The sequence below is a fragment of the Castanea sativa genome, chromosome 11 (genome assembly GCF_040712315.1).
Source record: "Castanea sativa cultivar Marrone di Chiusa Pesio chromosome 11, ASM4071231v1".
Classification (NCBI taxonomy): Eukaryota; Viridiplantae; Streptophyta; class Magnoliopsida; order Fagales; family Fagaceae; genus Castanea; species Castanea sativa.
The window spans coordinates 51,724,051-51,747,142 of NC_134023.1; the positions used below are offsets into that span (position 1 = coordinate 51,724,051).

At 35.4% G+C, this 23,092-nt stretch overlaps 3 protein-coding genes across 3 annotated transcripts; all 3 read left to right on the forward strand.

Moving 5' to 3' along the window:
• The first annotated feature begins 15,459 nt into the window (after positions 1–15,459).
• On the forward strand, positions 15,460–16,296 carry LOC142616691 (uncharacterized). Its single transcript, XM_075789489.1, has one exon. The coding sequence runs from the start codon at positions 15,460–15,462 to the stop codon at positions 16,294–16,296; it is 837 nt and encodes a 278-aa protein (XP_075645604.1).
• A 771-nt stretch (positions 16,297–17,067) lies between these two features.
• LOC142616692 (uncharacterized) lies at positions 17,068–18,803 on the forward strand. The gene is made up of 3 exons (XM_075789491.1): positions 17,068–17,269; positions 17,824–18,489; positions 18,541–18,803. Exons 1-3 carry the CDS (start codon positions 17,068–17,070, stop codon positions 18,801–18,803), a joined length of 1,131 nt encoding a protein of 376 aa, XP_075645606.1.
• A 3,542-nt stretch (positions 18,804–22,345) lies between these two features.
• On the forward strand, positions 22,346–22,801 carry LOC142616693 (uncharacterized). Its single transcript, XM_075789492.1, has one exon. The coding sequence runs from the start codon at positions 22,346–22,348 to the stop codon at positions 22,799–22,801; it is 456 nt and encodes a 151-aa protein (XP_075645607.1).
• Positions 22,802–23,092: the final 291 nt, after the last annotated feature.

Below are 23,092 nucleotides of genomic sequence, written 5' to 3' on the forward strand. Positions count from 1 at the left end.
TTTATACTCGAGACATTGTCAGTGATGCCCACTCCCACTTTTCGTGTGTTGCTTCTCGGTAGATCTTCCTTGCCAAGTGTCTCACGGCTAACAAGACTTGATAACCTCTTATAACTGATTTGAGGAAATTGTTCCCTTGTTGCTTATGGCTTCTTAGCGCGTGTCATTGCGGTTGAATAATTTCTACCACTGCTCGAGGTAATAGTTTGTAACTTCTTGGAGAGAAATTTGTTTGAGAAACTTCGGAGAGAAAATTGAATCATCTTTCCCTTTTACATGTACCCTTAATAATTAATTATTATTTTTATACAAGATAAAAATTCTACTCTAGCCTAATTTAAGTGTATGTGTGTGAAGCTCCCTCCTAGAAACTTGAATCATGGCCCTTGCCCCTCATACCTGACAAATACTTATATTTATAGAGTAACCACCGCACCAAGGGTGTGCGGTGGTCTCAATAAATTAATTATTTGGCCTAACATTAGGGAGATAACATTAATGATTAAACTACAAGATTATAGATTTAAATAAATATAGTATATAATAGGTTATATGTGCTATATGCCTATATATATACTAGATTCATTACACGCACTTTGCACGTGTAATAATACTTTTTTTTTTATATTTATTTATGTGTTTTTGTGGTTTAGTGTTATAATGTTTAAAAGTGATATATAAATAACTATGTGTATTTTTTTTTTAAAGAAAGAGAGGTAAGGTAACGTGAAATAATGTTTAAAAATGGGATAGAGGTAGCATCATAAGTTTTAGGCTAAATGAAGAAGATAAATGAAAAAAGCCTAAAACTTATGAATAATAAATTACTATTTTAACCAATTTGCGTTTTTTAATTCAAAATTATTTAACTAAAAGATAAGGCTATTTTAGAGAGTTTAAAAGTTTGTGTAAGAGTATTTTATTTAGTATGCAAAATGTTGAAACCCAAATAGGGAATTCTATTGTTATTATTTATTAGACTCATCACATGTGCTTTACGTGTGCAATATGACTCTTTTTTATTTTTTTTTTATTTTAAGTTTAGTGAAATAATATTTAAAAGTGAAATAGAGATAATGTCTTACGTTTTAGAATCTTGATAAAAGTTTGAAAGCCTAAAACTTAAGAACTCTTTTAAAAATAGTAAGTTGCTTTTTTAACCCATTTGTATTTTTAAATTTAAAATTATTTATCTAAAAGATAAAGATATTTTAGAGAATTGAAGAATTTATGTATGAATATTTGAGTATGATGCAATATGTGTGCGAATAGTTGTCTAAGACAATAGTACATCCTCCACGACGCCCATTCAATCTTTTGCCAAGTTGAAATCTTAAAAGCAAGCCCAATATTGTGTTCTAAATCTTTTACACAAGCTTGCTTTTTGGTTGAATTGGGATATGTAGCCCAAGATTGATGCATGATAGCTGAATGGGCCTAGGTTATTTACTTTTTATTTTTTTTATTATGTTAATGAGTCCGTAGTGATAAATGTGACATTGATTTTCACGTGATTCCAAATTAAGGGGCAATGTTAGAGAGAGTAGAGACATAATTTATTTTCACAAACTTACATAGATTATAGATTTAAGTTTGAACATCTTAAAAAAATGGTTAGGGTAATATCATTTTTATATTAACCAATATCATTATTATTTTTATGATACATTGATCAAAACAATTAAACTTTGTTAAATAGTTGTAAAATAATTGTTAACACATGGGTCTAGTTAGTTCAACGGGTAAAGTCTTTAATAGTTATATTAGATATTTGGATTTAATGGGGCCTACATAAAAAACTGATTGGTATTTTGGTCTAATGATGAAGAGCTATCATCAGGAGCAGGCGCCATAAGTTGAAATTCTCTCCAAAAAAAATATATTTATTAACACTATTTGTGTTTTTCTATGTTTGATATCATCAAAAAAATATGAGTCAAAAGAAAACCATCTTTAGAGTTTGTCGGTGGCGGAAAAGTCTTCTTTCTGACAAATGAGATTTGTGTTGGATTGGGGGCCTAAATTGAAACTCGACAATGGGCTCGAAGCACAGCCCAAAAGCTATCGGTGAAGATTTGAATAATTCACTTTATTTTATGCCTTGTGCCTAGGTTGAGACTGATAAGGATTATGGGATGGCCTAGAAACACTTCCTACAACAGACACGTCAGCATGATTAAAACTGTAATAAAGAAATAGTCCAGCAATAAAATATTCCAGCAGATAACTATTCCAGCGATAAAATATCGCAGCAGTAAAATAAGACAGAACAGAATAAACCTTCAACCGTTAGCTATTTCACAGATTAAGAAAAATATCTACATCTTTAAACTCATCATCCATTGGCCCTAGAGAAGAGTCTTCTAATACAATAATATGAGGGAAAAACTCTATAGTGACAGTTATATCATAACCTTCAATAGTAAATGAATAAAAAAATATTATGGGATTCATTATTACAAATAATGAGGAAAGCTTAGTGTGAGATGAAGGGAGAGAGGGATTCCAGCTAGCGCATCAAGATCATTATGATACCAAGTTGTGCTCATGGATATAGTATATGTAGTGAGTAATGAGGGGCATTTCAGGTAGTATCAGTAGTGAGAGAGAGTGTTTAGTGAAGCTGCTGGGACTTTCTGTTGGGGATGAATAAAAGCTTATAAGTAGAGATGTGAGGGGTATTTGTGAGCTAGGAGCTGAAGAGTTTAGTTTCTAAGTTTAAAACTAAGAACTTAGAGACTTAGAACCTCACTAAGAGCTTTTAGAAAATTAGAGAGAGGAGAATAGAGAAGTTTGTGAGAGAGTTCTTCTCTATTAGTGTGTGTTGGAGTGTTGGTGGAAAGCTTCTATTTATAGTTGAGTTTTAGGGGGTGATTAGCAAATAATCTCTGCTAAATTAACCTCAATCTTCAAAAAATCGTTCCTAGGATTTTGACCAAGAGTGGTAAGCTCATCTTTTAGAATGTTCTTGTTGTTTTGGGTATTAACAGCTAGAGTTCTAACTTGGTATTAAATACTGATTTGTCCTCAGCTAATGGGATTAAGGCATGTATTAGGCTAATGATCTTGGTTTTGCTGCTGCTAGAATCAGAGCTCCTTAGGGCAGATTGTATCACCCCAAGCCAGGTGTCAATCTTGGAGCCCTTTGCTGGGAACTCTGCTGGAGATCCCTTTGGTGCCCTCCAAACCACATTTCTCTAAGTTTCTCCATTTGGCTTCATGTGCTTGGTCCATGAACTAGAAAGTACACATTTTTGACAAGATAATGAGTTGTTTTCAAGTTGTTCCAAGTGCTTATGGCTGCCTTTAGTCCTTGACTGAATGGGTTGGAGAAGAAATGGGAGATAGCTGGCTGAAACTTCCCAGCTTTATGTCATGTCATCTCAACTTTGTGTCACATGAGAAATTATGGAAATCAACTTGGCAAAGAAGGGTTTAACCCCTGCTAGACACGTGTCCTTTTCTGATCTGATTGGACAAGCTAGAATTGATGGCAATGGCCCCAGCTGCCAAGTTGTGCTGAAACTTGACTGGTCAGCTCACGTGTGCTTCAGCTGCTGGGATTTGTATGTGAGCTGGGCCGGTTCTGCTTGGCCTTGTAATTGAGCTTCTTTGGGCTTGGTCATCCTTACAAAATGAAGAGTTTTGCTATGGGTAATATATATGGGCTTCTATAAATTTTGTAAGAGAAGTATTTTTGAGGGATGAGTAATTATATTTTCCATGAGTTAGGGACGTTAGTATATGTAAAATAAGTGTCAAAATAATATCGAGCTTTGTAAAATAGGTGCCAAAACAATATTGGACTTTGTAAAATAGGTGCCAAAATAATATTTGGGTTTTGTAAAATAGGTGCCAAAATAATATTAGGCTTTATAAAATATGTGCCAAAATAGTATTTGGGCTTTGTAAAATAGGTGCCAAAATAATATTGGGCTTTGTAAGATTTTGTAAAGATATTGTCATGTAGTAACGGGCTTAGCAAGGATGTCATGTAGCAATAGGCTTTAGAGGTGCCATGTAGCAACGTGCTTTAGAGGTACCATGTAGCAACGAGCTTTATAAGAGAGTTTTGTTGGGTTTATTGGGTTTTGCTCACAAGGTAAATAATTTTGGGCTTTTTTGTGGAGATAGTGTAATTTTGTGGCCCAATTTTGGTAGCGGTGTGATAAATATTTTTTGTGAAAAACCCAAGTTGGGTAATATGTAGGATATAATGGGTAGTATTTGTGAGAGATCCCAAGGTAATTTATGGGGCTTATATAGGAAATATTTGTGGGAAATATTTATGTGGGTTTAAAATAGTTTATGGGGTTGTGTGGGTACTTTCTAGTGAGTGGGCTATTGAGATTAGAGGGCCCGAAAATTTGTACCTCAACAGAGTTTAGACTTTAGTTAACCGAAAACTCTATTAAAAATATGACTTATTTTTAGATATTATTTTCTGCTAATTTTTTTTGAAAAACAACTCTATCTCACAATGCAATGCTTAAGTCTAACAAAATAAATCATAGGGTAATTCTTTGTTTACCACTTGGCACTTGTAAATCTCCTAATTAAAGAAAGGTAACAGGGTTTTTTTTTTCGTTGTTGAAAATTTCAATAAAATAAAAATAAAAGATTGATTCCCAATTTTATATACAGAAAAATGACAAAGTAAACAACTAATTTCCCAGCGAAGGTGTATTTGTAAAACTAAAACCCCAGTGTAGCTAAAGCCAAGCAACGATTTGCATCTTTGTTCTTTGTAGAATTAAAAGAAAATAGGGAAATAGAAGATAAGCAAGGCCTCCATTCTCCTTCCACCAATTCACTTCTCGGGGCCTCCAAAATTCCCCAGAGGTCTCTCTGGCTTTCTTTCTATCTAAATCATTGCTAAACATTATTGATTATCTTGATTTCAAAATCTCTACCTTTTAATTTTATTTTGAAAGATTTTTTTTCCTCGATTATGAGCTAGATGAGTGATAGAGTTCATGGATATTGGAAAAATGCTTTTTATAGTAATTAGTTTATAAAGAAATTAAATTCCACAAATTATTGCAATATTAGAATTAATGACATCCCTTTTGTCATAATTTTATTTGAAAGACCAAATTCATACTTGGATTTTTAAATTATAGATTTTTTTTAAAAAATTTATGCATACCAAATAACAAAAAACATTTTCCACCTCATTTTCGTGGTTGCTATTAAAAACAAAGAAAAAGAGATAATTTATTAGAAGATATCTTTTAAAAAATAACTCAGTTTTTAGAAAACGTTAATTTTGAAACAAAAAGCGTAAGATTTTTGTAACTCATGATTAACGTTGTCTCATCTCCTTTATGTTGTAATTATCAAATCAATAGGAAAAACAAAAAAAGTCGTGAAAATTTTTTGTTCCTAAACTTATTGATTCGAAAATGATTGGACATTGGCGTTAAGGGGAGAATAACACGCTAAAAACTCATATGATTCTTCCTTCACTATCAGTAGAAAGATATAATTTATCAAATTTAAGTAGATGAGTTATTTTTTCCATAAAAGGGCAAGCATATAACGACCACTTTTATATATATATATATATATATATATATATATATATATATATATATATATATATATATATATATATCTTAATAGAATCAAAACTCATAGTTATACCGTAAAGATACCTTTAAAGATAAGGTACTGTACCAGGCCAATTATATATCAAAAAGTAAAAGTTGTGGTCTATAAAATTTATAAATGGCGTTTAAAAAAAAAATTTTATTTGGTCCACGTGGCTATGGATATAACCGCTTTAAGCCACGTGGTTTTCATGTTGATGTTGGATTGAACACTCAGCATTTTACATAGCAATGATCACAATAATATATTTGCTAACGGGTTGTGTTTATTACACACTATTCTATACAATTTTACACCGCTTAAAAAATAGTTAAAACTGTGAAATAATTTACATGCAACAAATATTTCCCATTTGGGAATGTATACATGTATAATCTATTTCATATAATTTTTCCTAAGTTATTGAGTTGATAAGTTAAAACTTTAGCATATATATATATATATGCCACCGCCCACATAGGTTGTTGCTTTAGATGGTGGGGATTTCTATAGATTGAAGAGGTATATCATAGATCCGCTTTGGAAGACTCTCCTTTCATAGCATGTGAAACTCGCTCGTAGATGTTTTGGTCCAGCATGCTGTGAAAGAGTGGTCCATAGAACGTGATTTCTACAGATTCTACATGAGAAATTTTTCTGCTTCTATGAGCATCATACGTAATTGTCCTTAATGTCTAGGATCTTAACATATTCGTAATTCATGGTCCTCATGGATACTGCCAAACCATACTCAGTAGTGTTTGGGAGGACCAAAATTGAATTGATTTACCAATTTTCTTTCCCAGTCAGTTTCCCTATATGCTTGAACAAGTAAGCTTTTTCTTCCACTGATGAAAGCGAACTCTTCAGCCTTTTTTGTTTTTTTTATCCGCCAGCTCTCTCACTTTCAAGGAACAGGAGACCCTGAAGTGAGTCGAGCTAATCACCTTAAATAGAGTGAACAGAACTTGACCTAATTAAGACTCTGCATATATATATAAAAGAGTTAGGTACAGAATGACCCTCTTAGGACAAAACGGCCACAAAAACACAAGCACAGAAATGTAGAGTATAAATGGTAGCCCCTAGCTTTGTTGTGGCGTATATGTCTGGTGTGGATGTAAGGTATAACCTACACTATTCTTCAGAATCTCAATCTTCACCATCTTTGGATGATTTAAACCATTTGTCATGTATCTTGAGCTGGATCACCATGCATAATATTCATTTATTAACATGCAAAACTTAGTCCCAGAAGTGACATTGACCGACAAAATTCTCACTTTTTGATAAGTTAGAAAATTACCAACAGATCCTAGGGGGGAATAAAGAAAAAGCACATGTGGGATATGTGATCTAATCTACTTTTTTGTGTGTATGATATAATAATTTTGTTTCTTGTAGCTGTAGAATATCAGTTGCTTCTATTAGGGTCATATTTTTTATGTATTGATTTATTCTTTGACAAAATATACTTTATTTTTAATTGTGTAGATCTAAGTTGGATTTAATGTATCAACAAGCGTGTGAAATTTATTTTACAAGTGGTAACATTAAAGACATGAAGATTAATCCAAGAAATAAGTAAAGAAAATCAGTTTCATTAAAACTTGACACTAGCATCTATTGAGGTTTAATTAGAGAGCTCGATACAAGCTCAACACAAGCTCGATCTATCAATACTTACAAATTCAGAATTCTCATATTTGAATTTCAACCCATTATGACTTAAATGATTAGGGTTTCTCTCTCTACAACCCTACTCATATAAAATGTTTATTTTGAAAGTCATCAAGTATGAAAACAGAGACTCAAAACTCATATACTCTGTGAGAAACTACTGCGTTTGTGCAACTTAGGATTTTGTAATCAAGTACTTCTTGATCTTCAATGTCTTTGAAGTGAAGAACTTTGCAGCCAACAACAATCAATCAAGTTATTGGAGTTAGTCACATACTGGGATCCGTGTAAAGGAGTTAGTCACAGATTTGAGAGTTGTGCAAAGCAAAGAAGTCTATTACAATATCAAGTCCAATTAGATATTGGAGTGAAGGTTCAATTGTAGGTTGGTATTTTTGGATAAGCTAGGGTAATAGTAAGATTTTTCATACTTGTAATTTCTTGATTATTGATTAGTGGATTCTTGAGAGTGGTAACCTAAAATTCACTCGATGAGATTTTTTCCTTACGAGTAGTTTTCCCTATTCGTCAACAAATCACCATATCATTTAATTTTCGCTGCATATTAGTTTATTTGGTAATTTGTTGGTGCCTTCATGATTTGCATATAATTTGACCTAATTAATTAACTTGGGTAATTGAATTATTTAACTAGGGTCAATCTATAACCCAACAAGTGGTATCAGAGTAGGCACACTCCAATTAGGTTTTTATCTTATGCTGTGTGATCCATTGATTCCTATTGTCATAGATACAAATAACATGAACAAATCTTTTTCTAATAGTCTCTCTTATGATACTTACATTGATGTTATTCAATTTCTCAAGACATGTAACTCTAAAACTGATGTTTTTATTGGTTGAAAGATTTGTAAATGGATGATTTGTTAAGATCAATTCAAGTGACAGCACAGTTGATTCTTAAAACATGCAAACTTCAAAGAAGACTAGACTGCATTCGCAAGGCTGCCGGTAAAAGAAAGATAAGGGCTCGGTTAAAGTTATCCAGCAGAGGTTATAGAGAAAGAACCTTACCATATGACCTGGCTAATAAACATGAAGTATGTTTCATGATGCATACTTTATATAGAAGCGTGATAGGTAACCTTCTTTATCTCATTGCTAGTAGACCTGACATTAATTATAGTGTTGGAGTTTGTGCTCGATATCAAACTAATCCTAAAGAATCCCATGTTACTGTTATTAAGCGTATTATCAAATACGTCAAATCAACTAGTAATTTTGGTGTTTGGTATGATAAGGACACTAATGATGTGTTGGCTGGGTATTCTGATGTTGACTGGGCTAGTAATGCTGATGATCGTAAGAGCACATCATGTGAGTTTTTTTAATTGGGGAATAATCTTGTTTCTTGGATAAGTAAAAAGCAAAATTCTATATCTCTCTCCATTGCCAAGGCAAAATACATTGTTGCAGGAAGCTATTGTACTCAACTCCTTTTGATGCAAAAACTTCTTCTTGATTATGATATTTGTCAAAAACACCTCACTATATATTGTGTCAATACCAATGCCATTAACATCTCTAAAAATCCTATCCAACACTCCCGGACTAAATGTATTGAGATCTGACACCATTTCATTCGTGGATTGATTGAAGATAGTACTCTCAATCTTGAGTTCATTAACACTAATGATCAAAATGTTGATCTCTTCACAAAACCCTTTGGATGGTCATTGGTTTGAATTCTTATGCCAAAACATTGTTGTAATCTCTTTAGAGCAATCTTCCTCTTTCTTCTTCATACATTTGCATCTAGGTTTTACTACTTTCTAATATGTTTATTACTTTGTTTATTTTGTTTATTACTTTCAAAAAAAAAAAACAAATAAAATGAAAATTTGAAAAATACAAAAACAGTGTGTGTTTGTGTGTATTGGTACTTATGTACCTTGAATGGCCAATGAAACAAGGTTTCTTAACTTGCATCTCTTGCAGCTTAGATGAGTATCTTCATACACAACTAAACAATGTGAACTTTATGGTTTGTTGTGTGATTTGTATGATTGGGTTAATTTTTTATCATTCATATCTATATCACTCTTGTTAATGGGAATGATTAAAAAAATCCTAAGAGAAATGTATAAATAATCATCTCACCACTAAAATTCATCAATTATAAAATATCTGTGTGCAATTCATAAAAGCCATGCTCGGTAAAGTGTAGCACTTGCACAGCAAGAAAAAGATGTTTGGCTAACATAAATGGGTATTTCTCTTCTCTCTCCTATATGCCCATGCATGATATATCTTTTTATACTTAAAAGAAATATATGCAAAAAAACATGAAAAGCAAAAAAAAAAAAAAAATCAAAATACTTTTATATATGGTTGCAAGTGTGTTTCTAGAAGATGTGGGAGTTATATGATATACCTCAAATGTGATGGTTTCCATCAAACAGTTATGATTGTGTGTGAATGATTCATGATTCTCTTATATCAGTATTTTCATATGATGAAAAACTTATGCTTTCTTGCAAAAGTTTCACACACAACTCTTTGCTACTCTTGATACTATTGTACAACTACAATGTGGTTTGGCCATCACAAAGAATACATGTGGTAGTATAAGTTTACTAAACTGCCTTAATTTATTTTTAAAAATAAAATTGGTTAAACTTGTTTAGTGTTTTAGATCTAAGAATGCTTTGCATCTAGAGTTTTTGTTCTGTTTGAGTACTTAACATGCTTCTATGATGTTTGATATGGTTTTTATCTTGGTTGCATTCATATCACGTCTTTTCTCCCTTGAAAATTCATGTTTCTGTGCTTCTCAATACCAGCTCGATAGTAGTCTCGACACCTCTCAACACATGACTTCAATTGAAGCTTTTCTGGATTTTTCTCAATACCTCTCGACACATAGCCCGATACATCGAGCCAATTTTTTGAACTCACTATTTACTCGATACCTGCTCGACACCTACCTTGACACATCGAAGTTTTTTAGTCGTTAACATCTCCTCGACACCTCTCGATCCATTGAGCTTTTATTATCGACAGCTGCTCGATACCTACTCGATCTATCAAGATGCTTGATTCTATAAATATTCGAGGGTTAACCCAATTTTGTTTAAACTCAAACATCTCGATATCCCTCTCCTCTCTCTCGATCCAAAACCCTTTTTCTCTCAACAATCCTTCTTCCTTTCAGGTTTTCGGCCTATTTCAAGCTCAAATCAGTTGGTAAGTGGTCTAAATCCCTTATTTTCTTCATATTTCATGCATTTAGAACTAGTGTTTCTGAAATTTTTGGAAAAATTGGGGTTTTTATGTTTTCGCTAAAAATTTTGGGTTGGGCTTTGTTAATTTGTTTTCAAATGCTCATGCATTGCATTTTCAAGCATTATAATAATATTTTTATGCATTATAGGTTGTGTGCTTGTTTAAAACTTGTGAGTGTTGTAGTTTGGATTGGATTTTTGCGTATGATGCAATTATTTTTGCACGTCATATGCTCATGCATTCCTATGCATTTTTTTTTCCTTTCTTCATCTTTCTGAGTATATGTTCTGGTTGTGTTTTCTTTCTTATTTTCCTTAGTTTCCTTTTATGACACCCAAGAAATCCATTCCCTCTAAGAACCCGATATCTTGTTGTGCTTCTTCTTCTTCTTCTATTTGAGATAGGTTCCGTGATTCAAAATCCCAAAAGGATTTTGAGGAGAACTTCTGGGCAATTCATTTGGAATGCCATGTCATTCTGTCTGATTTTTAAGACACTCCTTTACCTGGTGTGTTTAGCTCTCAGGGTTGGGAATCTCTATATGAGAAAACCTCTAGATATCCTAGCGTGTTTATACAGGAACTCTACACCAACATATACACTGTTGATACCTCTGTTCCCCAGTTTACTATGGTATCCAAAGGAACACGTATTGTAGTTACACTGGAGCTCAAATTGATATGCTACACATTCCTAGGGTAGCTCATCCTAACTATCCTAATTATCCTTATTTCTATTCTCTCTCTCTCTCAAGATGAGCTTGCCTCATGCTTCTATGAGCATCCTGCGTGGTGCGGTGATACTCTTAACTTCACCACCCATGACTTTTCTAAGGGTCCAAGAATCCTTAATATGGTAATGATTTTTGTTCTCACACCACGGTCTCACTATAACACTATCACTAAGCCTCCTGATCATATTCTTCTCTCTTTTGACTGGGCTATCTATAGACTTTCCTTCACATATGATAGTATCTATGATCTATCAAGACACTGCTACACGTGATAAGCTAATTTTTCCTTTAGTTATCACACGCATTCTCACACATGCACACATTCTTATTCCTTCTTCACCTCTCTTTCGGATTATGGGTGCTATTAGCAAGGAATCTTTGGTTAGAAGCGATGCACAGCTTGTGGCCAAGGCCAAGCGGCCTCGTCAATAGTCGACTCCTACTCAACAAGAAGAGGCTAAGTTTCAAGCTGCTAAGGATATTGCCTATGCCTCTCAACCTTCTTCTTCGTCTACTTCACCTTCTTCTTTTGGAGTTGAGGCATCTCTTGCTGACATCTTGGGTCAGCTTTAGCTCATGCAAGATGATTTGGGTAGTCATCTTGAGATGCGTCAAATGAACACCAGGGTTGGCTGGATCGCTCACCAACAGTCTCGCCTTGGTGGCTTCGTCCCTTCTCCAGAGCGTGGTCCTTCTGAGGAGTCGTCTGCTAGTGGAGATGATGATGGTGATGATGCTTCTAGCTCTGAGTATGATTATAAGATGACACCTTCATAGTGATTCACCATTTGTCACTCGTGACAAAAATGGGAGGTAGTTTTGGTTATGAGAGAGTAGTCTTGTTGTTAGGGGAAAAGCTAGACTAGTGATAATGGGAGAATGTTTTAAGATATGTAGTGAGGTTTTGATGTATAGTTCTCATTACATGTACCTTGGTTTTGTGACCATTCACATACAGTGTACTTCTTTTCTATATATGATGATGATATGTGTTTTTCACTCTTTAACTCACATGTGTTGTTTCTTTTCTTTCTTTTTACACATGTTTCTTTGTTTATATAACTTGTCTATATTTTACACTCAATGCCTTGATATATCTTGTTTAGTGTTTCAGCTAAGACAAGTTGCAAGTCTTTCATACTGTGATCTCTTTTCTTACAAAGTTTTTCAAGAGCTCATAGTATTAATTATACTTATGTAATTTCTGTGTAATAATTAGGGAGATTGTTGTTTTATATTTCTCTCATAATTAAGCTTGTGGTTTTGTCATGGATTGCCAAAATATGAGATTTTTATGGTTATATTTTTAATGTATTGGCTTATTCTTTGACAAAATGCACTTTACTTGTAATTGGGTAGATCTAAGTTGAGTTTAATATATCAACAAATGTGTGAAGTTTACTTTACAAGTGGTACCATTAAAGACATGAAGATAAATCTAAGAAATAAGTGCAGAAAACTATTTCATTAAAGCTCGACACTAGCATCTATCAAGGTTTAATGAGATAGCTGGACACAAGCTCGATCTATTGAGACTTCTGCATTTAGAATTCTCAAATTTGAATTTCGGCCCATGATGACTTAAATGATTAGGGTTTCTCTCTCTACAACCTTAGTCATATAAAATGCTTATTTTAAAGATTATCAAGTACGGAAACAAAGACTCAGAACTCATATACTCTGTGAAAAGCTACTGCGTTTGTGCGCCTTAGGATTTTGTAACCAAGTACTTTCTGATCATCAATGTCTTTGAAGTAAAAAACTTTGCAGCCAACAACAATTAATCAAGTTGATGGAATTAGTCATGTACTGGAATCCGTGCAAAGGAGTTAGTCACAGATTGGAGATTTGTGCAAAGCAAAGAAGTCTACTACAATATCAAGTCCAATTGGGTATTGGAATGAAGGTTGAACTGTAGGTTGGTATTTTGGGATAGACCAGGATAGTGGTAAGATTTCTCATACTTGTAATCGCTTGATTATTGATTAGTTGATTCTTGGGAGTGGTAACTTGAAATTTGCCCCATGAGGTTTTTTCCTTGCGAGAGGTTTTCTCCATTCGTCTACAAATTATCGTGTTGTTTAATTTCCGCTGCATATTAGTTTATTTGGTGCTTTGTTTGTGCCTCCACGATTTGCATGTAATTTGACTTAATTAATTAACTTGAGTTCTTGAATTAATTAACCGGTGTGAATCTATAACCACCCAACAGCTTCTATTACATTTCTATAGGTTCGAGTACTTGAAAATGAGCAAATTTGACTGCTTTAAGTTAGTGTTAGTTGGGAACTACTCATTCTAAATTATATTGCAATGAGAAAATTATCTTACGCGTATGAAGTGTGTCTCTCACAAGCATATGTTGACTTTATATATCCGTGTTGTGGGCATTGACAGTGCAGCATGCAAAACAATCTAATTCAAGACCAATTCATGAAAATAGAGAAAATGGGTTAGTAGGGTTGTGTACAAGAATCGAGTCGGTGCAATGGTTAGAGAGTTTAGACCGTGTCTTTGCTTTTACAGCCTCCAATGTCGCCTCTACAAGAAAAATGTCTAATTTCTCCAACACGGTCTGTACTATAATCCAATGATTACAAAGTTGTACTCCTAGAGACCAAAGAGTACAGCTGCCCCCATGTATGTTCTCTCTCTCTCCTATGTCTTAGAAAGAAAGTAGCTGTAGCTGTAGCCACCGCCATGACTGATGGACTTTGGAGACTGCTCCAAGAAATTGCACCCAGCAAGGTCATTGACAAAAGTAGTTAAAGTAGGATAGGCGCTGCACCGACTTATTTCAAGGGTTAACCCTTTGCCACATATGGTACAGACGCAAATAAGTCAATGGCCGACTCTTCTCAACCTCTCAAATTCTCAATACTATAAAATCTTATTGCAGGTCCCTCCTCTAACCTTTTTAAGGACCATAATATGCATTATATTCATCGCGAAGAAATTATTGCACGGACTTTTTGATGAATGAAGGATATTTTCTTCTAGTGTTTTTTTTTTCCTTGTATTTTTTGTATTCATATCTTCCTTCTATTTTGTACCTTATGTGCTCTAGACTTTGTATTATTTAATTTTTTTTCCCTAATATAAATTTCCTTTCGCCAAAAGAAAAGAAAGTCGGTTCATCATTATAGATAGTTGAGAAGGTTAACTAAGTTTAGGACACAAACCCAACCCCATCATTGTACCTGGCTGAAATTATTTTCAAATGATAATTTAGTTGTAAGAGCATTAGCATTGGGTGTAAAAACCTTTCAGTTGTTATTTTATCAACCAAAACACTAAAATATAGTGTGACCTGGATATGGGTATCTAAAATTTTTTCGCATCTATGAATAGTAAGGTTGTATATATACAACCGTATTAGTCATAGGTTGTAAACATAAACATAGGTATTTTATTCTCTTTCTCTCATACTTTAGCATCTCTCTAACTCTCATGGGTTGTATATATATATATATATATATATATATATTTTTTTTTTTTTTATATTTATATATCTATCTGATGGTGTATATAGTTCATGTTATCTTAATAAGTTGTATGTAATAATAAAAACTGAGATGTTGAGTAAGTTGTAAAATAAGATGGTAAAATAGATAAAGTAAGTTTTAAAATTGTAAAATAGATGTTTTTTAATAACCCCGAATTTCAATGCTCTAATAATATTGTTTGTAGTACCTTATATTTGTAGTTCGAACTACATTTACCTCTCTCTCCCACTGTCAACAAATTTGAGGCTATAATTTGGAAAGATAGAAAACATAAGGTGAAATGAATTTTAAATCAAATTTGGGTTCCTAAATTATGGAGGCAATTAATAAATTATTGTTAATGGAACACTAAGTTAAACTTTTGGAGTTTGAAACAAATTATGGATGTGAAGATCTAGATTCCAATTATTAAAAATTTTCCAAAAGCATACATATGACTGTTGAACATTCAGATTCTAAATTTTTAATTTTTTCCTCCTAAAATTAATACGGAAGTTGAACTTCTAGATTTCACTTGGGCTGTAGAAGCTGCCGTTCCTGGTAGGGGGATCCTTTGTAACTCAAGTACTTTTTGCTTGGAGAGTTTTTAGACGTTTGTAACTCAAGCAAATTTTGCTTGGAGAGGTTTGGACGATAGGTTTTTCTTCTTCTTCTTTTTTTTTTTGGGCTTAGGAGACACGAGAGGTGAGAAAAGTAGACAAAATGGAAAATCTTACAAAACATTGGCAAAGCATGTCACTGAATGCTAGGGAGGGTGAAGAATTGGGTTTGGCCGATGAGTTATCATCCAAGAACTATACCATGGTAGCGAAGTTTCTGACAAAGAGGGCACTAAATGTAGAGGCGGTGTCAAAAACTTTTAGCCCCCTTTGGAGGTCTGTGAAGGGATTTGAGGTTCGAAGACTTAATGATCCTGTCCTACTGTTTACTTTTGAAAAGAAGGAGGAGGTGGAGAGGATAATGAGCAATGCCCCTTGGAGCTTTGATAAACACCTTGTTGTATTACAATGGTATGACAAGGAAGTTTTTCTCAGGGGTTTAGAGTTTGATAAACTTTCAATATGGGTACAGATTCACGATATCCCAATAAGGTTTATGAATAAAGTGGTGGCTAAAAAACTCTGTGCAGTAGTTGGAACAGTTTGTCAAGAGATCAATGAGGGAGAGATGGATGGGGGAAATTTTTTGAGGATGAAGGTCACCATTGATATTAATAAACCACTGTGTAGGGAAAGGCGAATTTCTCTGTCCCACAGTGAACAAAGTTGGGTGTCTTTCAAATATGAAAGATTACCCAATATTTGCGACTGGTGTGGTTGCCTAAACCATGTGGATCGAGATTGTGACCTCTGGATTGAGAGTGAAGGAAATCTCACGAAGGAGAATCAAGAGTATGGGGTGTGGATACATGCAGCTCCTTTCGTGAAGGGAAGACACACAGTGTTTAAGGTACCGGGTTTTTACGCTGAAAGAAAAATCCCAACAAAAACAGGCTGCCGAGGGGCATGGGGTGAATCCGCCGGTAGTGCTGAGCGGTGATCATGGGGTGAATCCGCCGGTAGTGTTGAGCGGTGATCACATATCCACGATGGCGTATGCGCAATCCGCAAAAATTGCAAACTTTCAGGAGGAATTTAATGTGGTATCAGTTGAGCCTGAAATAGAGGATAGGGCTGCAGAGTTGGTGAAGTCGGGTGACCGAGTTTCAGGGGAGAGATTCAAGGATGGGCTAAAGGAGACTGATATGGAGATGGGAAGATTTGATGCGGTAAGTGGCGTGTTTTCAGGAGACAACCGAGATGGAGAATATGAGGAAATTAAGGAAAGTAGAGGCATGTTTTCAGGGCAGTCGAGATGCAGAAAATGAGGAAATTAAGAAAAACATGACAGCTGGGAGGGCTACGTTTACCTCAGAATCAGTGGATAGGAATGCAGAAATTTTGGATGGGAATGCAAAGTGCTTTACGCAAGCACATGGCGTGTTTTTAAGGGCCAACCGAGATGGAAAACTTGAGGAAATCAAGGAAAAAATGACAGATAGGAGGGTTGAGCTTATCATAGACTCAGTGGATAGGCATGCAGAGATATTGACTAGTGCAAAGTGCTTTGCACAATCACATGTGCATGAGGCAATTTTGAGGGTTACTCCACTAAAGGTAACACCAAATTTTACGCCTCCTAATACCTCCTTCACATCGGATTTTAGTGAAACTGATGCTCCTCCAGGTTTTGGGGGGTCAAATATTCAGAGAAAATATCTTTACTCAGAAATTAAAGGAGATTGACCAAGAGTTGATTAAGTTTGACTATATGGAAGGAATAGATACAAATTCGGATTCTTTACCTTTTGTGGAGCCCAAGGAGTGTATTCCCTCCTATTCTTCAACTAACCCGGTTTTAATATGTGACTCCCCATCACTTTCAACAGACATCACAAATACAAATGAGGCTTCTCCCCAAGCTATACAACCCACCTCAGCAAAATGGTCACGTGTTCACCGGGCTGGTACAGGTAAAATAAAAGAAACGGAGATACTCTCAGGTACCAAACGTTTGTGTCATCCCGAATCTGATCATCGTGGGCCGCAAAAGAAAAAGAAGTTGGAGTCCAAAGGTGTTACGAAAAAGGCAGCGGCTGGCTTCCAGCCTTGCCGAGAATTATGAATCTCTTATGTTGGAACTGTTGGGGGCTTGGGAACCGACAGACAGTTCATGAGCTCGGGAATATAGTTTGGGTACAAGATCCTACAGTGGTGTTTTTAGCCGAAACATGGCTGGATGAAGCAAGGCTATTATTTATTCGCGATGCTTTAAAGTTTGGTCACTACCATGGAGTGCCAAAAATTACTCATGGAGGTGGCTTGGCTCTATTTTGGAAGAGGGACTTCGACTTGAAAGTCAAATCAGCATCCTTAAATCATATTGATGTTATAATCAATGGTGGTAAAGAAAATGCATGGATGTTTACGGGATTCTATGGAGCACCTGAAACTCAGCTTCGAATTTAATCTTGGAATTTATTGAGGGACTTAAATGGGCAGTCCTCGTTACCTTGGTTATGTGCAGGTGATTTCAAAGAACTTCTCAAGCCTTATGAAAAATTGGGTGGGCATTTACGACCCTATGGGCAAATGCAGATTTTTCATGAAGCCTTGGATGAATGTGGTTTGTTTGACCTAAACTTAACTGGGAAAAAATTCATATGGTTTAAGCATTATCAAAATGGAGGGTCTGTTTGGGAAAGATTGGATAAGGCGGTGTGCACAGCAGAGTGGTTTTCTCTTTTTCCAGCAATAAAGGTCCGGACTCTTTCTTGTGTTTCTTCGGATCATAGTCCTATTTTTAGTCTCTCTAATGGAATTACAGCTAAGAAACAAAAGCACTGGAGATTTGAGCAAATTTGGCTTGAGAATGAGGGTTTCCACAATACTGTTACAGCAGCATGGAGAAAGGTCTCTTGGGGTCCGCCCATGATAGAAGTGATGAAAAAAATTGAGAATTGTCAAAACCATCTACGTAGATGGAGTAGAGATTCTGTCTGTAATATTTCCAAATCTTTGTTGGAAAAGAAAAAGTCCTTAGAATTGGCTGAAACAGCAGCAGTGAGGGGAGGCAGTATGGAATTTTTCCTACAATTGAAATTTGAAGTTAACGATCTCCTCAGAATGGAAAAGAAATTGTGGCAACAAAGAGCTCATGACCATTGGATGGTCTCGGGGGACAAAAATACAGGTTATTTCCACAACAGGGCTTCCCAAAAATTTAGGTGAAATACTATCACAGAGCTTAAAGGTCCAAATGGAGTGATGGTCTCGGGTGAGGATAAGATTGCAGCTTTGGCCGTGGGGTACTACAAAAATCTGTTTTCTTCTTCAACACCTGACAATATTGAAGTTGTAGTGCAGCACACTCAGGGGGTGGTCAGTGAGGAGATAAACTCAGAATTGATTTCTGAATTTTCCAAGACTGAAGTGGAGTTAGCTTTGCAACAAATGGCTCCTTTAAAGGCTTCTGGTCCAGATGGGATGCCTCCAATCTTTTTCTAGCATTATTGGTCAAGTATCGGTGATGACGTGGTCAAGGCAGTCCTCTCTTGCCTTAACTCTAACCATATCTCTTCAGGTCTGAATCATACATTCATCGCTGATAACGCCTTAAAATGTATACTTATTATATATTTATGTAGGCATTATCTCCTTATTATTATGCTTAATTTGTATAATTAAGCCATGATTTGCATTAGTCCCTATTATTTATCTTTACATAATTTCTTGAATAAGATGTCATTCATTGTGTGTAATTTTCTATTTTCAGGAAATCATGTGAGAAAGATGAGTTTACAGGAATTTGTGAGAGAATGGAGGCCAAACTAGAATTAAGTGGAGCTAAAGGACCATGCTTAAATGTCTAAGGAGGTGCAGCTGGAGTGCTTGGATCGTCTACTCTGATTGGAAGCTTCAAATAAGGAAAGAAACCAAAAAGACAGAATCTGAAAAGGAAAAATCTGATTTGAGTACTGATCAGTATTTTGGACGTATCTCACTCATCAAAAATCCAATTGAAACAAAGCTGGATGGGTTGGAACCGTGATTTAATTATCTACAACTTTACAATTTTGAGTTTTTCGAAATTCACAAGTTTTGAAGGCCAAAATTAACTCACCAATTACCACTGTAAACCTGGACAGAAATTAAAATAGAAATATTTTATGTTCTTTGGACACTTTTATATTAGGGTTTGGAAGGGAGGCTGGGGAGAACGAATTTTGGGCAAAGAAAACCTTGTATTTTCCTTTCTCTAATGGCAGCCTAAACTCTTGCCAGGGCTAGGGGTTATGTTTCTTCTATACGGTATGAATATTCAATGTGATTCTTTCTAAGATTTTATCAACAACATATTTAATTGTTCAATTAGATTTCTTTTGATGTATTAGTTCTTCCGTGCTTTCAATAAGTTCAATCATTTTTTTCTTATTGTTTAGATGAATTTCTAATAGTTTCAAATAGAAATCAGATTTTAAAGTGAATGGGTTTTTCTGAAAAACTTTTCTAACCGCATTATTAATCGAGGTTATCATGCGTTTTTGAATTGTCTCAGTTCAACCGAATCATAAGTTTTTAATTGCATAAGAACAATCAATTATGAAATAGATATTTTCTTAGATCACAAAGAATCTCATATCGATATAGGGAAACACCCCGATGCCCTAGTATTTACATTATTTATTTAAATAAGTAAGTTTTTATTATTATTCTTGTTAACAATCACCAAGCAAAATTATTTTTCTTCTTCACCCAAATTTTTATTTAATTATATTGTCTTTGAATTTACTCTGCTCCTTGTGGTTCGACCTCGGTACTCCAAGAATTATATTGCTACGATCTCCTGCACTTGGGAGTGAGCAAGCAATCGCTCTTATTCCTAAGGTAAAGAGTCCTGAATCTATTACTGAATTTCAGCCTATTGCACTATGTAATATCTTATATAAGCTTATCTCAAAAGTGTTGGCAAATAGATTAAAAAGAATTTTGTCTCAGATCATTTCTGAAACACAAAGTGCTTTTCAATCTGACAAAGCAATCTCGGATAATATCTTGGTTGCTTTTGAGACTCTCCACCACATGAAGACTAAGAAGTATGGAAAAGTGGGTCACATGGCGCTAAAATTAGATATGAGTAAGGCTTATGATAGATTGGAGTGGATTCTTTTGCAAAAGATTATGGAAAAAATGGGGTTTCACAGTAAATGGATTAGATGGATTTTGGAGTGTGTTAAATCTGTTACATATTCTGTCTTGGTAAATGGGGAAGCCAGAGGTCATATTATTCCAACAAGTGGTATTCGTCAAGGAGACTCCCTCTCCCCCTACCTTTTTCTCCTTTGCTCAGAAGGCCTAAATGGACTAATCAAAAATGCAATGGATGTAGGGAAGGTGGAAGGTGTCTCTCTTTGTCGTAATGGCCCAAAAATATCTCATTTGTTTTTTGTAGATGATAGTCTAATTTTTTGCCGAGCTCAGATTGAGGATGTCGATACTATTTAAGAAATTTTGGGAAGGTATGAAAAGGCTTCGGGACAAATGATAAATTCAGAGAAGACCAATCTTTTCTTCAGCAAGGGCGTGTCCAAACCCTTAAAAGATCTATTAAAAATTTTGCTTGGAGTTCCGAAGATCAAAGAATATGAAAAATACCTCGGGTTACCTGCAGTGGTTGGTAGAAGGAAAAAGGCAAGTCTAAATTTTATAAAGGATAGGATTTGGAGTAAATTGCAGGGTTGGAAGGAAAAATTATTGTCTCAAGCTGGGAAGGAAGTTCTTTTGAAGGCGGTGGTACAAGTCATCCCTACTTTTGCTATGAGTTGTTTCAGATTGCCTATCGACCTATGTCAAGACATTGAGATGCTCATCCAGAAATTTTGGTGGGGTCAAAGGGGAGATAGACGAAAGATTCACTGGAAGAAATGGGAAGTTTTGTGTCAACCAAAGCCGGAGGGAGGTTTAGGCTTTAAAGACTTATGTAGGTTCAATGAAGCAATGTTGGCCAAGCAAGTGTGGAGATTAATCCATGATACAAATTCCCTATTTTAGAAAGTTTTCAAAGCTAAATATTTCCCCCACAGTTCGATCTTTGAAGCAAAGTCATCATCTGGTTCCTTTGCCTGGAAAAGTATTTTGTTTGCTAGAAAACTTATTGAGAAGGAAGCTCGTTGGAGGGTTGGAGATGGTAAGTCTATAAGGATCTTTCATGACTTTTGGTTATTGAATTCACCAGAAGGCAAAGTGGGGTCCCATCAAAATTTATTAGCACTTGACTCCACGATGGATATACTCATTGATACCCAAACAGGTTGGTGGAATACTCACCTCATTGATCTATGTTTCTATCCGCCTAAAACTACACTAATAAAATCTCTGCCTCTGTGTATAGTTCCTCAACCTGACATCCTCATTTGGCCAAAGGAAAATTCAAGTATTTACTCCGTGAAATCAGGGTACAAAAGTCTCATGGAATTTGCTGCCCCCGACACTATCAAACCAACAGTCTCTGCTGCACAAAAATCTTTTTGGAAGAACATTTGGAAACTGAATGTACCGGGAAAAATTAAGCATTTCTTATGGAAGTCATGTACAAATTCTTTGCCCTCAAAAGAAAATGTGATGAAAAGAGCCATTCCTATCGATCCCATCTGCCATCTCTGTTCAAGGGATACTAAATCTATTCTCCACACTTTGTGGGGCTGTGAGAAGGTGCAAACGGTTTGGGCAACGAATTTTGGCTGGGTAGACAAAAACATAGCTGCCTCGGGTTCTTTCTATGATTTAGTGTAGTTGATCCAAGAAAAACCCCCCACAAGTTTCCGTTGTTCAGCATCACAGCATGGTCTATCGGGCACCACAAAAACAAATCCCGCCTCTAGGAACCTTCTTTGCCGCTGGACAGAATTGCAGGTTTCGCACAAGATTATCTTCAAAGCTTCAAGTCTCAAGGAACTCAAGAAAATCATTCTAGGGGCAGTAGACAACCCTCTCAAAAGCATTGGTATCCTCCACCTCAGGATTGCTTCAAGACAAATTATGACGGAGCAATGTTCGATGAATCCGATGAAGCCGGCCTTGGTGTAGTCATCCAAAATTCTGAAGGTCAAGTTATGGCCACTTTGTCTGAAAAAATCAAGAAACCACCTTCAGTTGTGACTTTGGAGCTATTGGTAGCAAAAAGAGCAGCAGTCTTTGTTTCAGAAACAGGTTTTCAACAATCTTGTTTTGAGGCTGATTCGGAGATTGTGGTAAAATCCTTATGTAGTAGTGGTATGGAAAAATCAGTTGGTGGCCATATTATAAAAGACACTTTGTCTTATGTTAGCTTGTTACAAAGCTATTCTTTCTCTCATGTCAATAGGCAAGGCAATGCAGTAGCACACGCCTTAGCACACGCCTTAGCACAGAGAGCAAGACTTTCCTTGCCGTTACAAGTTTGGATGGAGTCTGTTCCACCAGATTTAGATGCTGTTATTTTGGCTGATTTAAAGCCCTTTGAATAAAAGTCTGAAAATATTTCCTTCTCAAAAAAAAAAGATTTCACTTTTTAACCTATACAAATTCAGATGTTCAATCTCTCTCTCTCTCTCTCTCTCTCTCTCTCTCTCTCTCTCTCTCTCTCTCTCTCTCTCTCTCTCTCTCTCTCTCTCTCTCTCTCTCTCTCTCTCTCAGAGTACTGGTGTTGTATTGATTTTTAATTTTGTAATATACTAATATCAAACATTCGTAAGGGATAGAGTAACTGAATGAAAGAGGCCAAAACAAGAAAAACAAATTGGAGAAAGAGAGAGCAA

Coding starts and splice junctions, on each gene's coding strand:
- LOC142616691 (XM_075789489.1), top strand. CDS start 15,460: ATGGAAAATCTTACAAAACATTGGCAAAGCATGTCACTGAATGCTAGG.
- LOC142616692 (XM_075789491.1), top strand. CDS start 17,068: ATGGAAGGAATAGATACAAATTCGGATTCTTTACCTTTTGTGGAGCCC. Junction 17,270..17,823: donor TGTTCACCGGGCTGGTACAG/GTAAAATAAAAG, acceptor GGTTATGTGCAG/GTGATTTCAAAGAACTTCTC. Junction 18,490..18,540: donor CTCGGGGGACAAAAATACAG/GTTATTTCCACA, acceptor ATACTATCACAG/AGCTTAAAGGTCCAAATGGA.
- LOC142616693 (XM_075789492.1), top strand. CDS start 22,346: ATGTTCGATGAATCCGATGAAGCCGGCCTTGGTGTAGTCATCCAAAAT.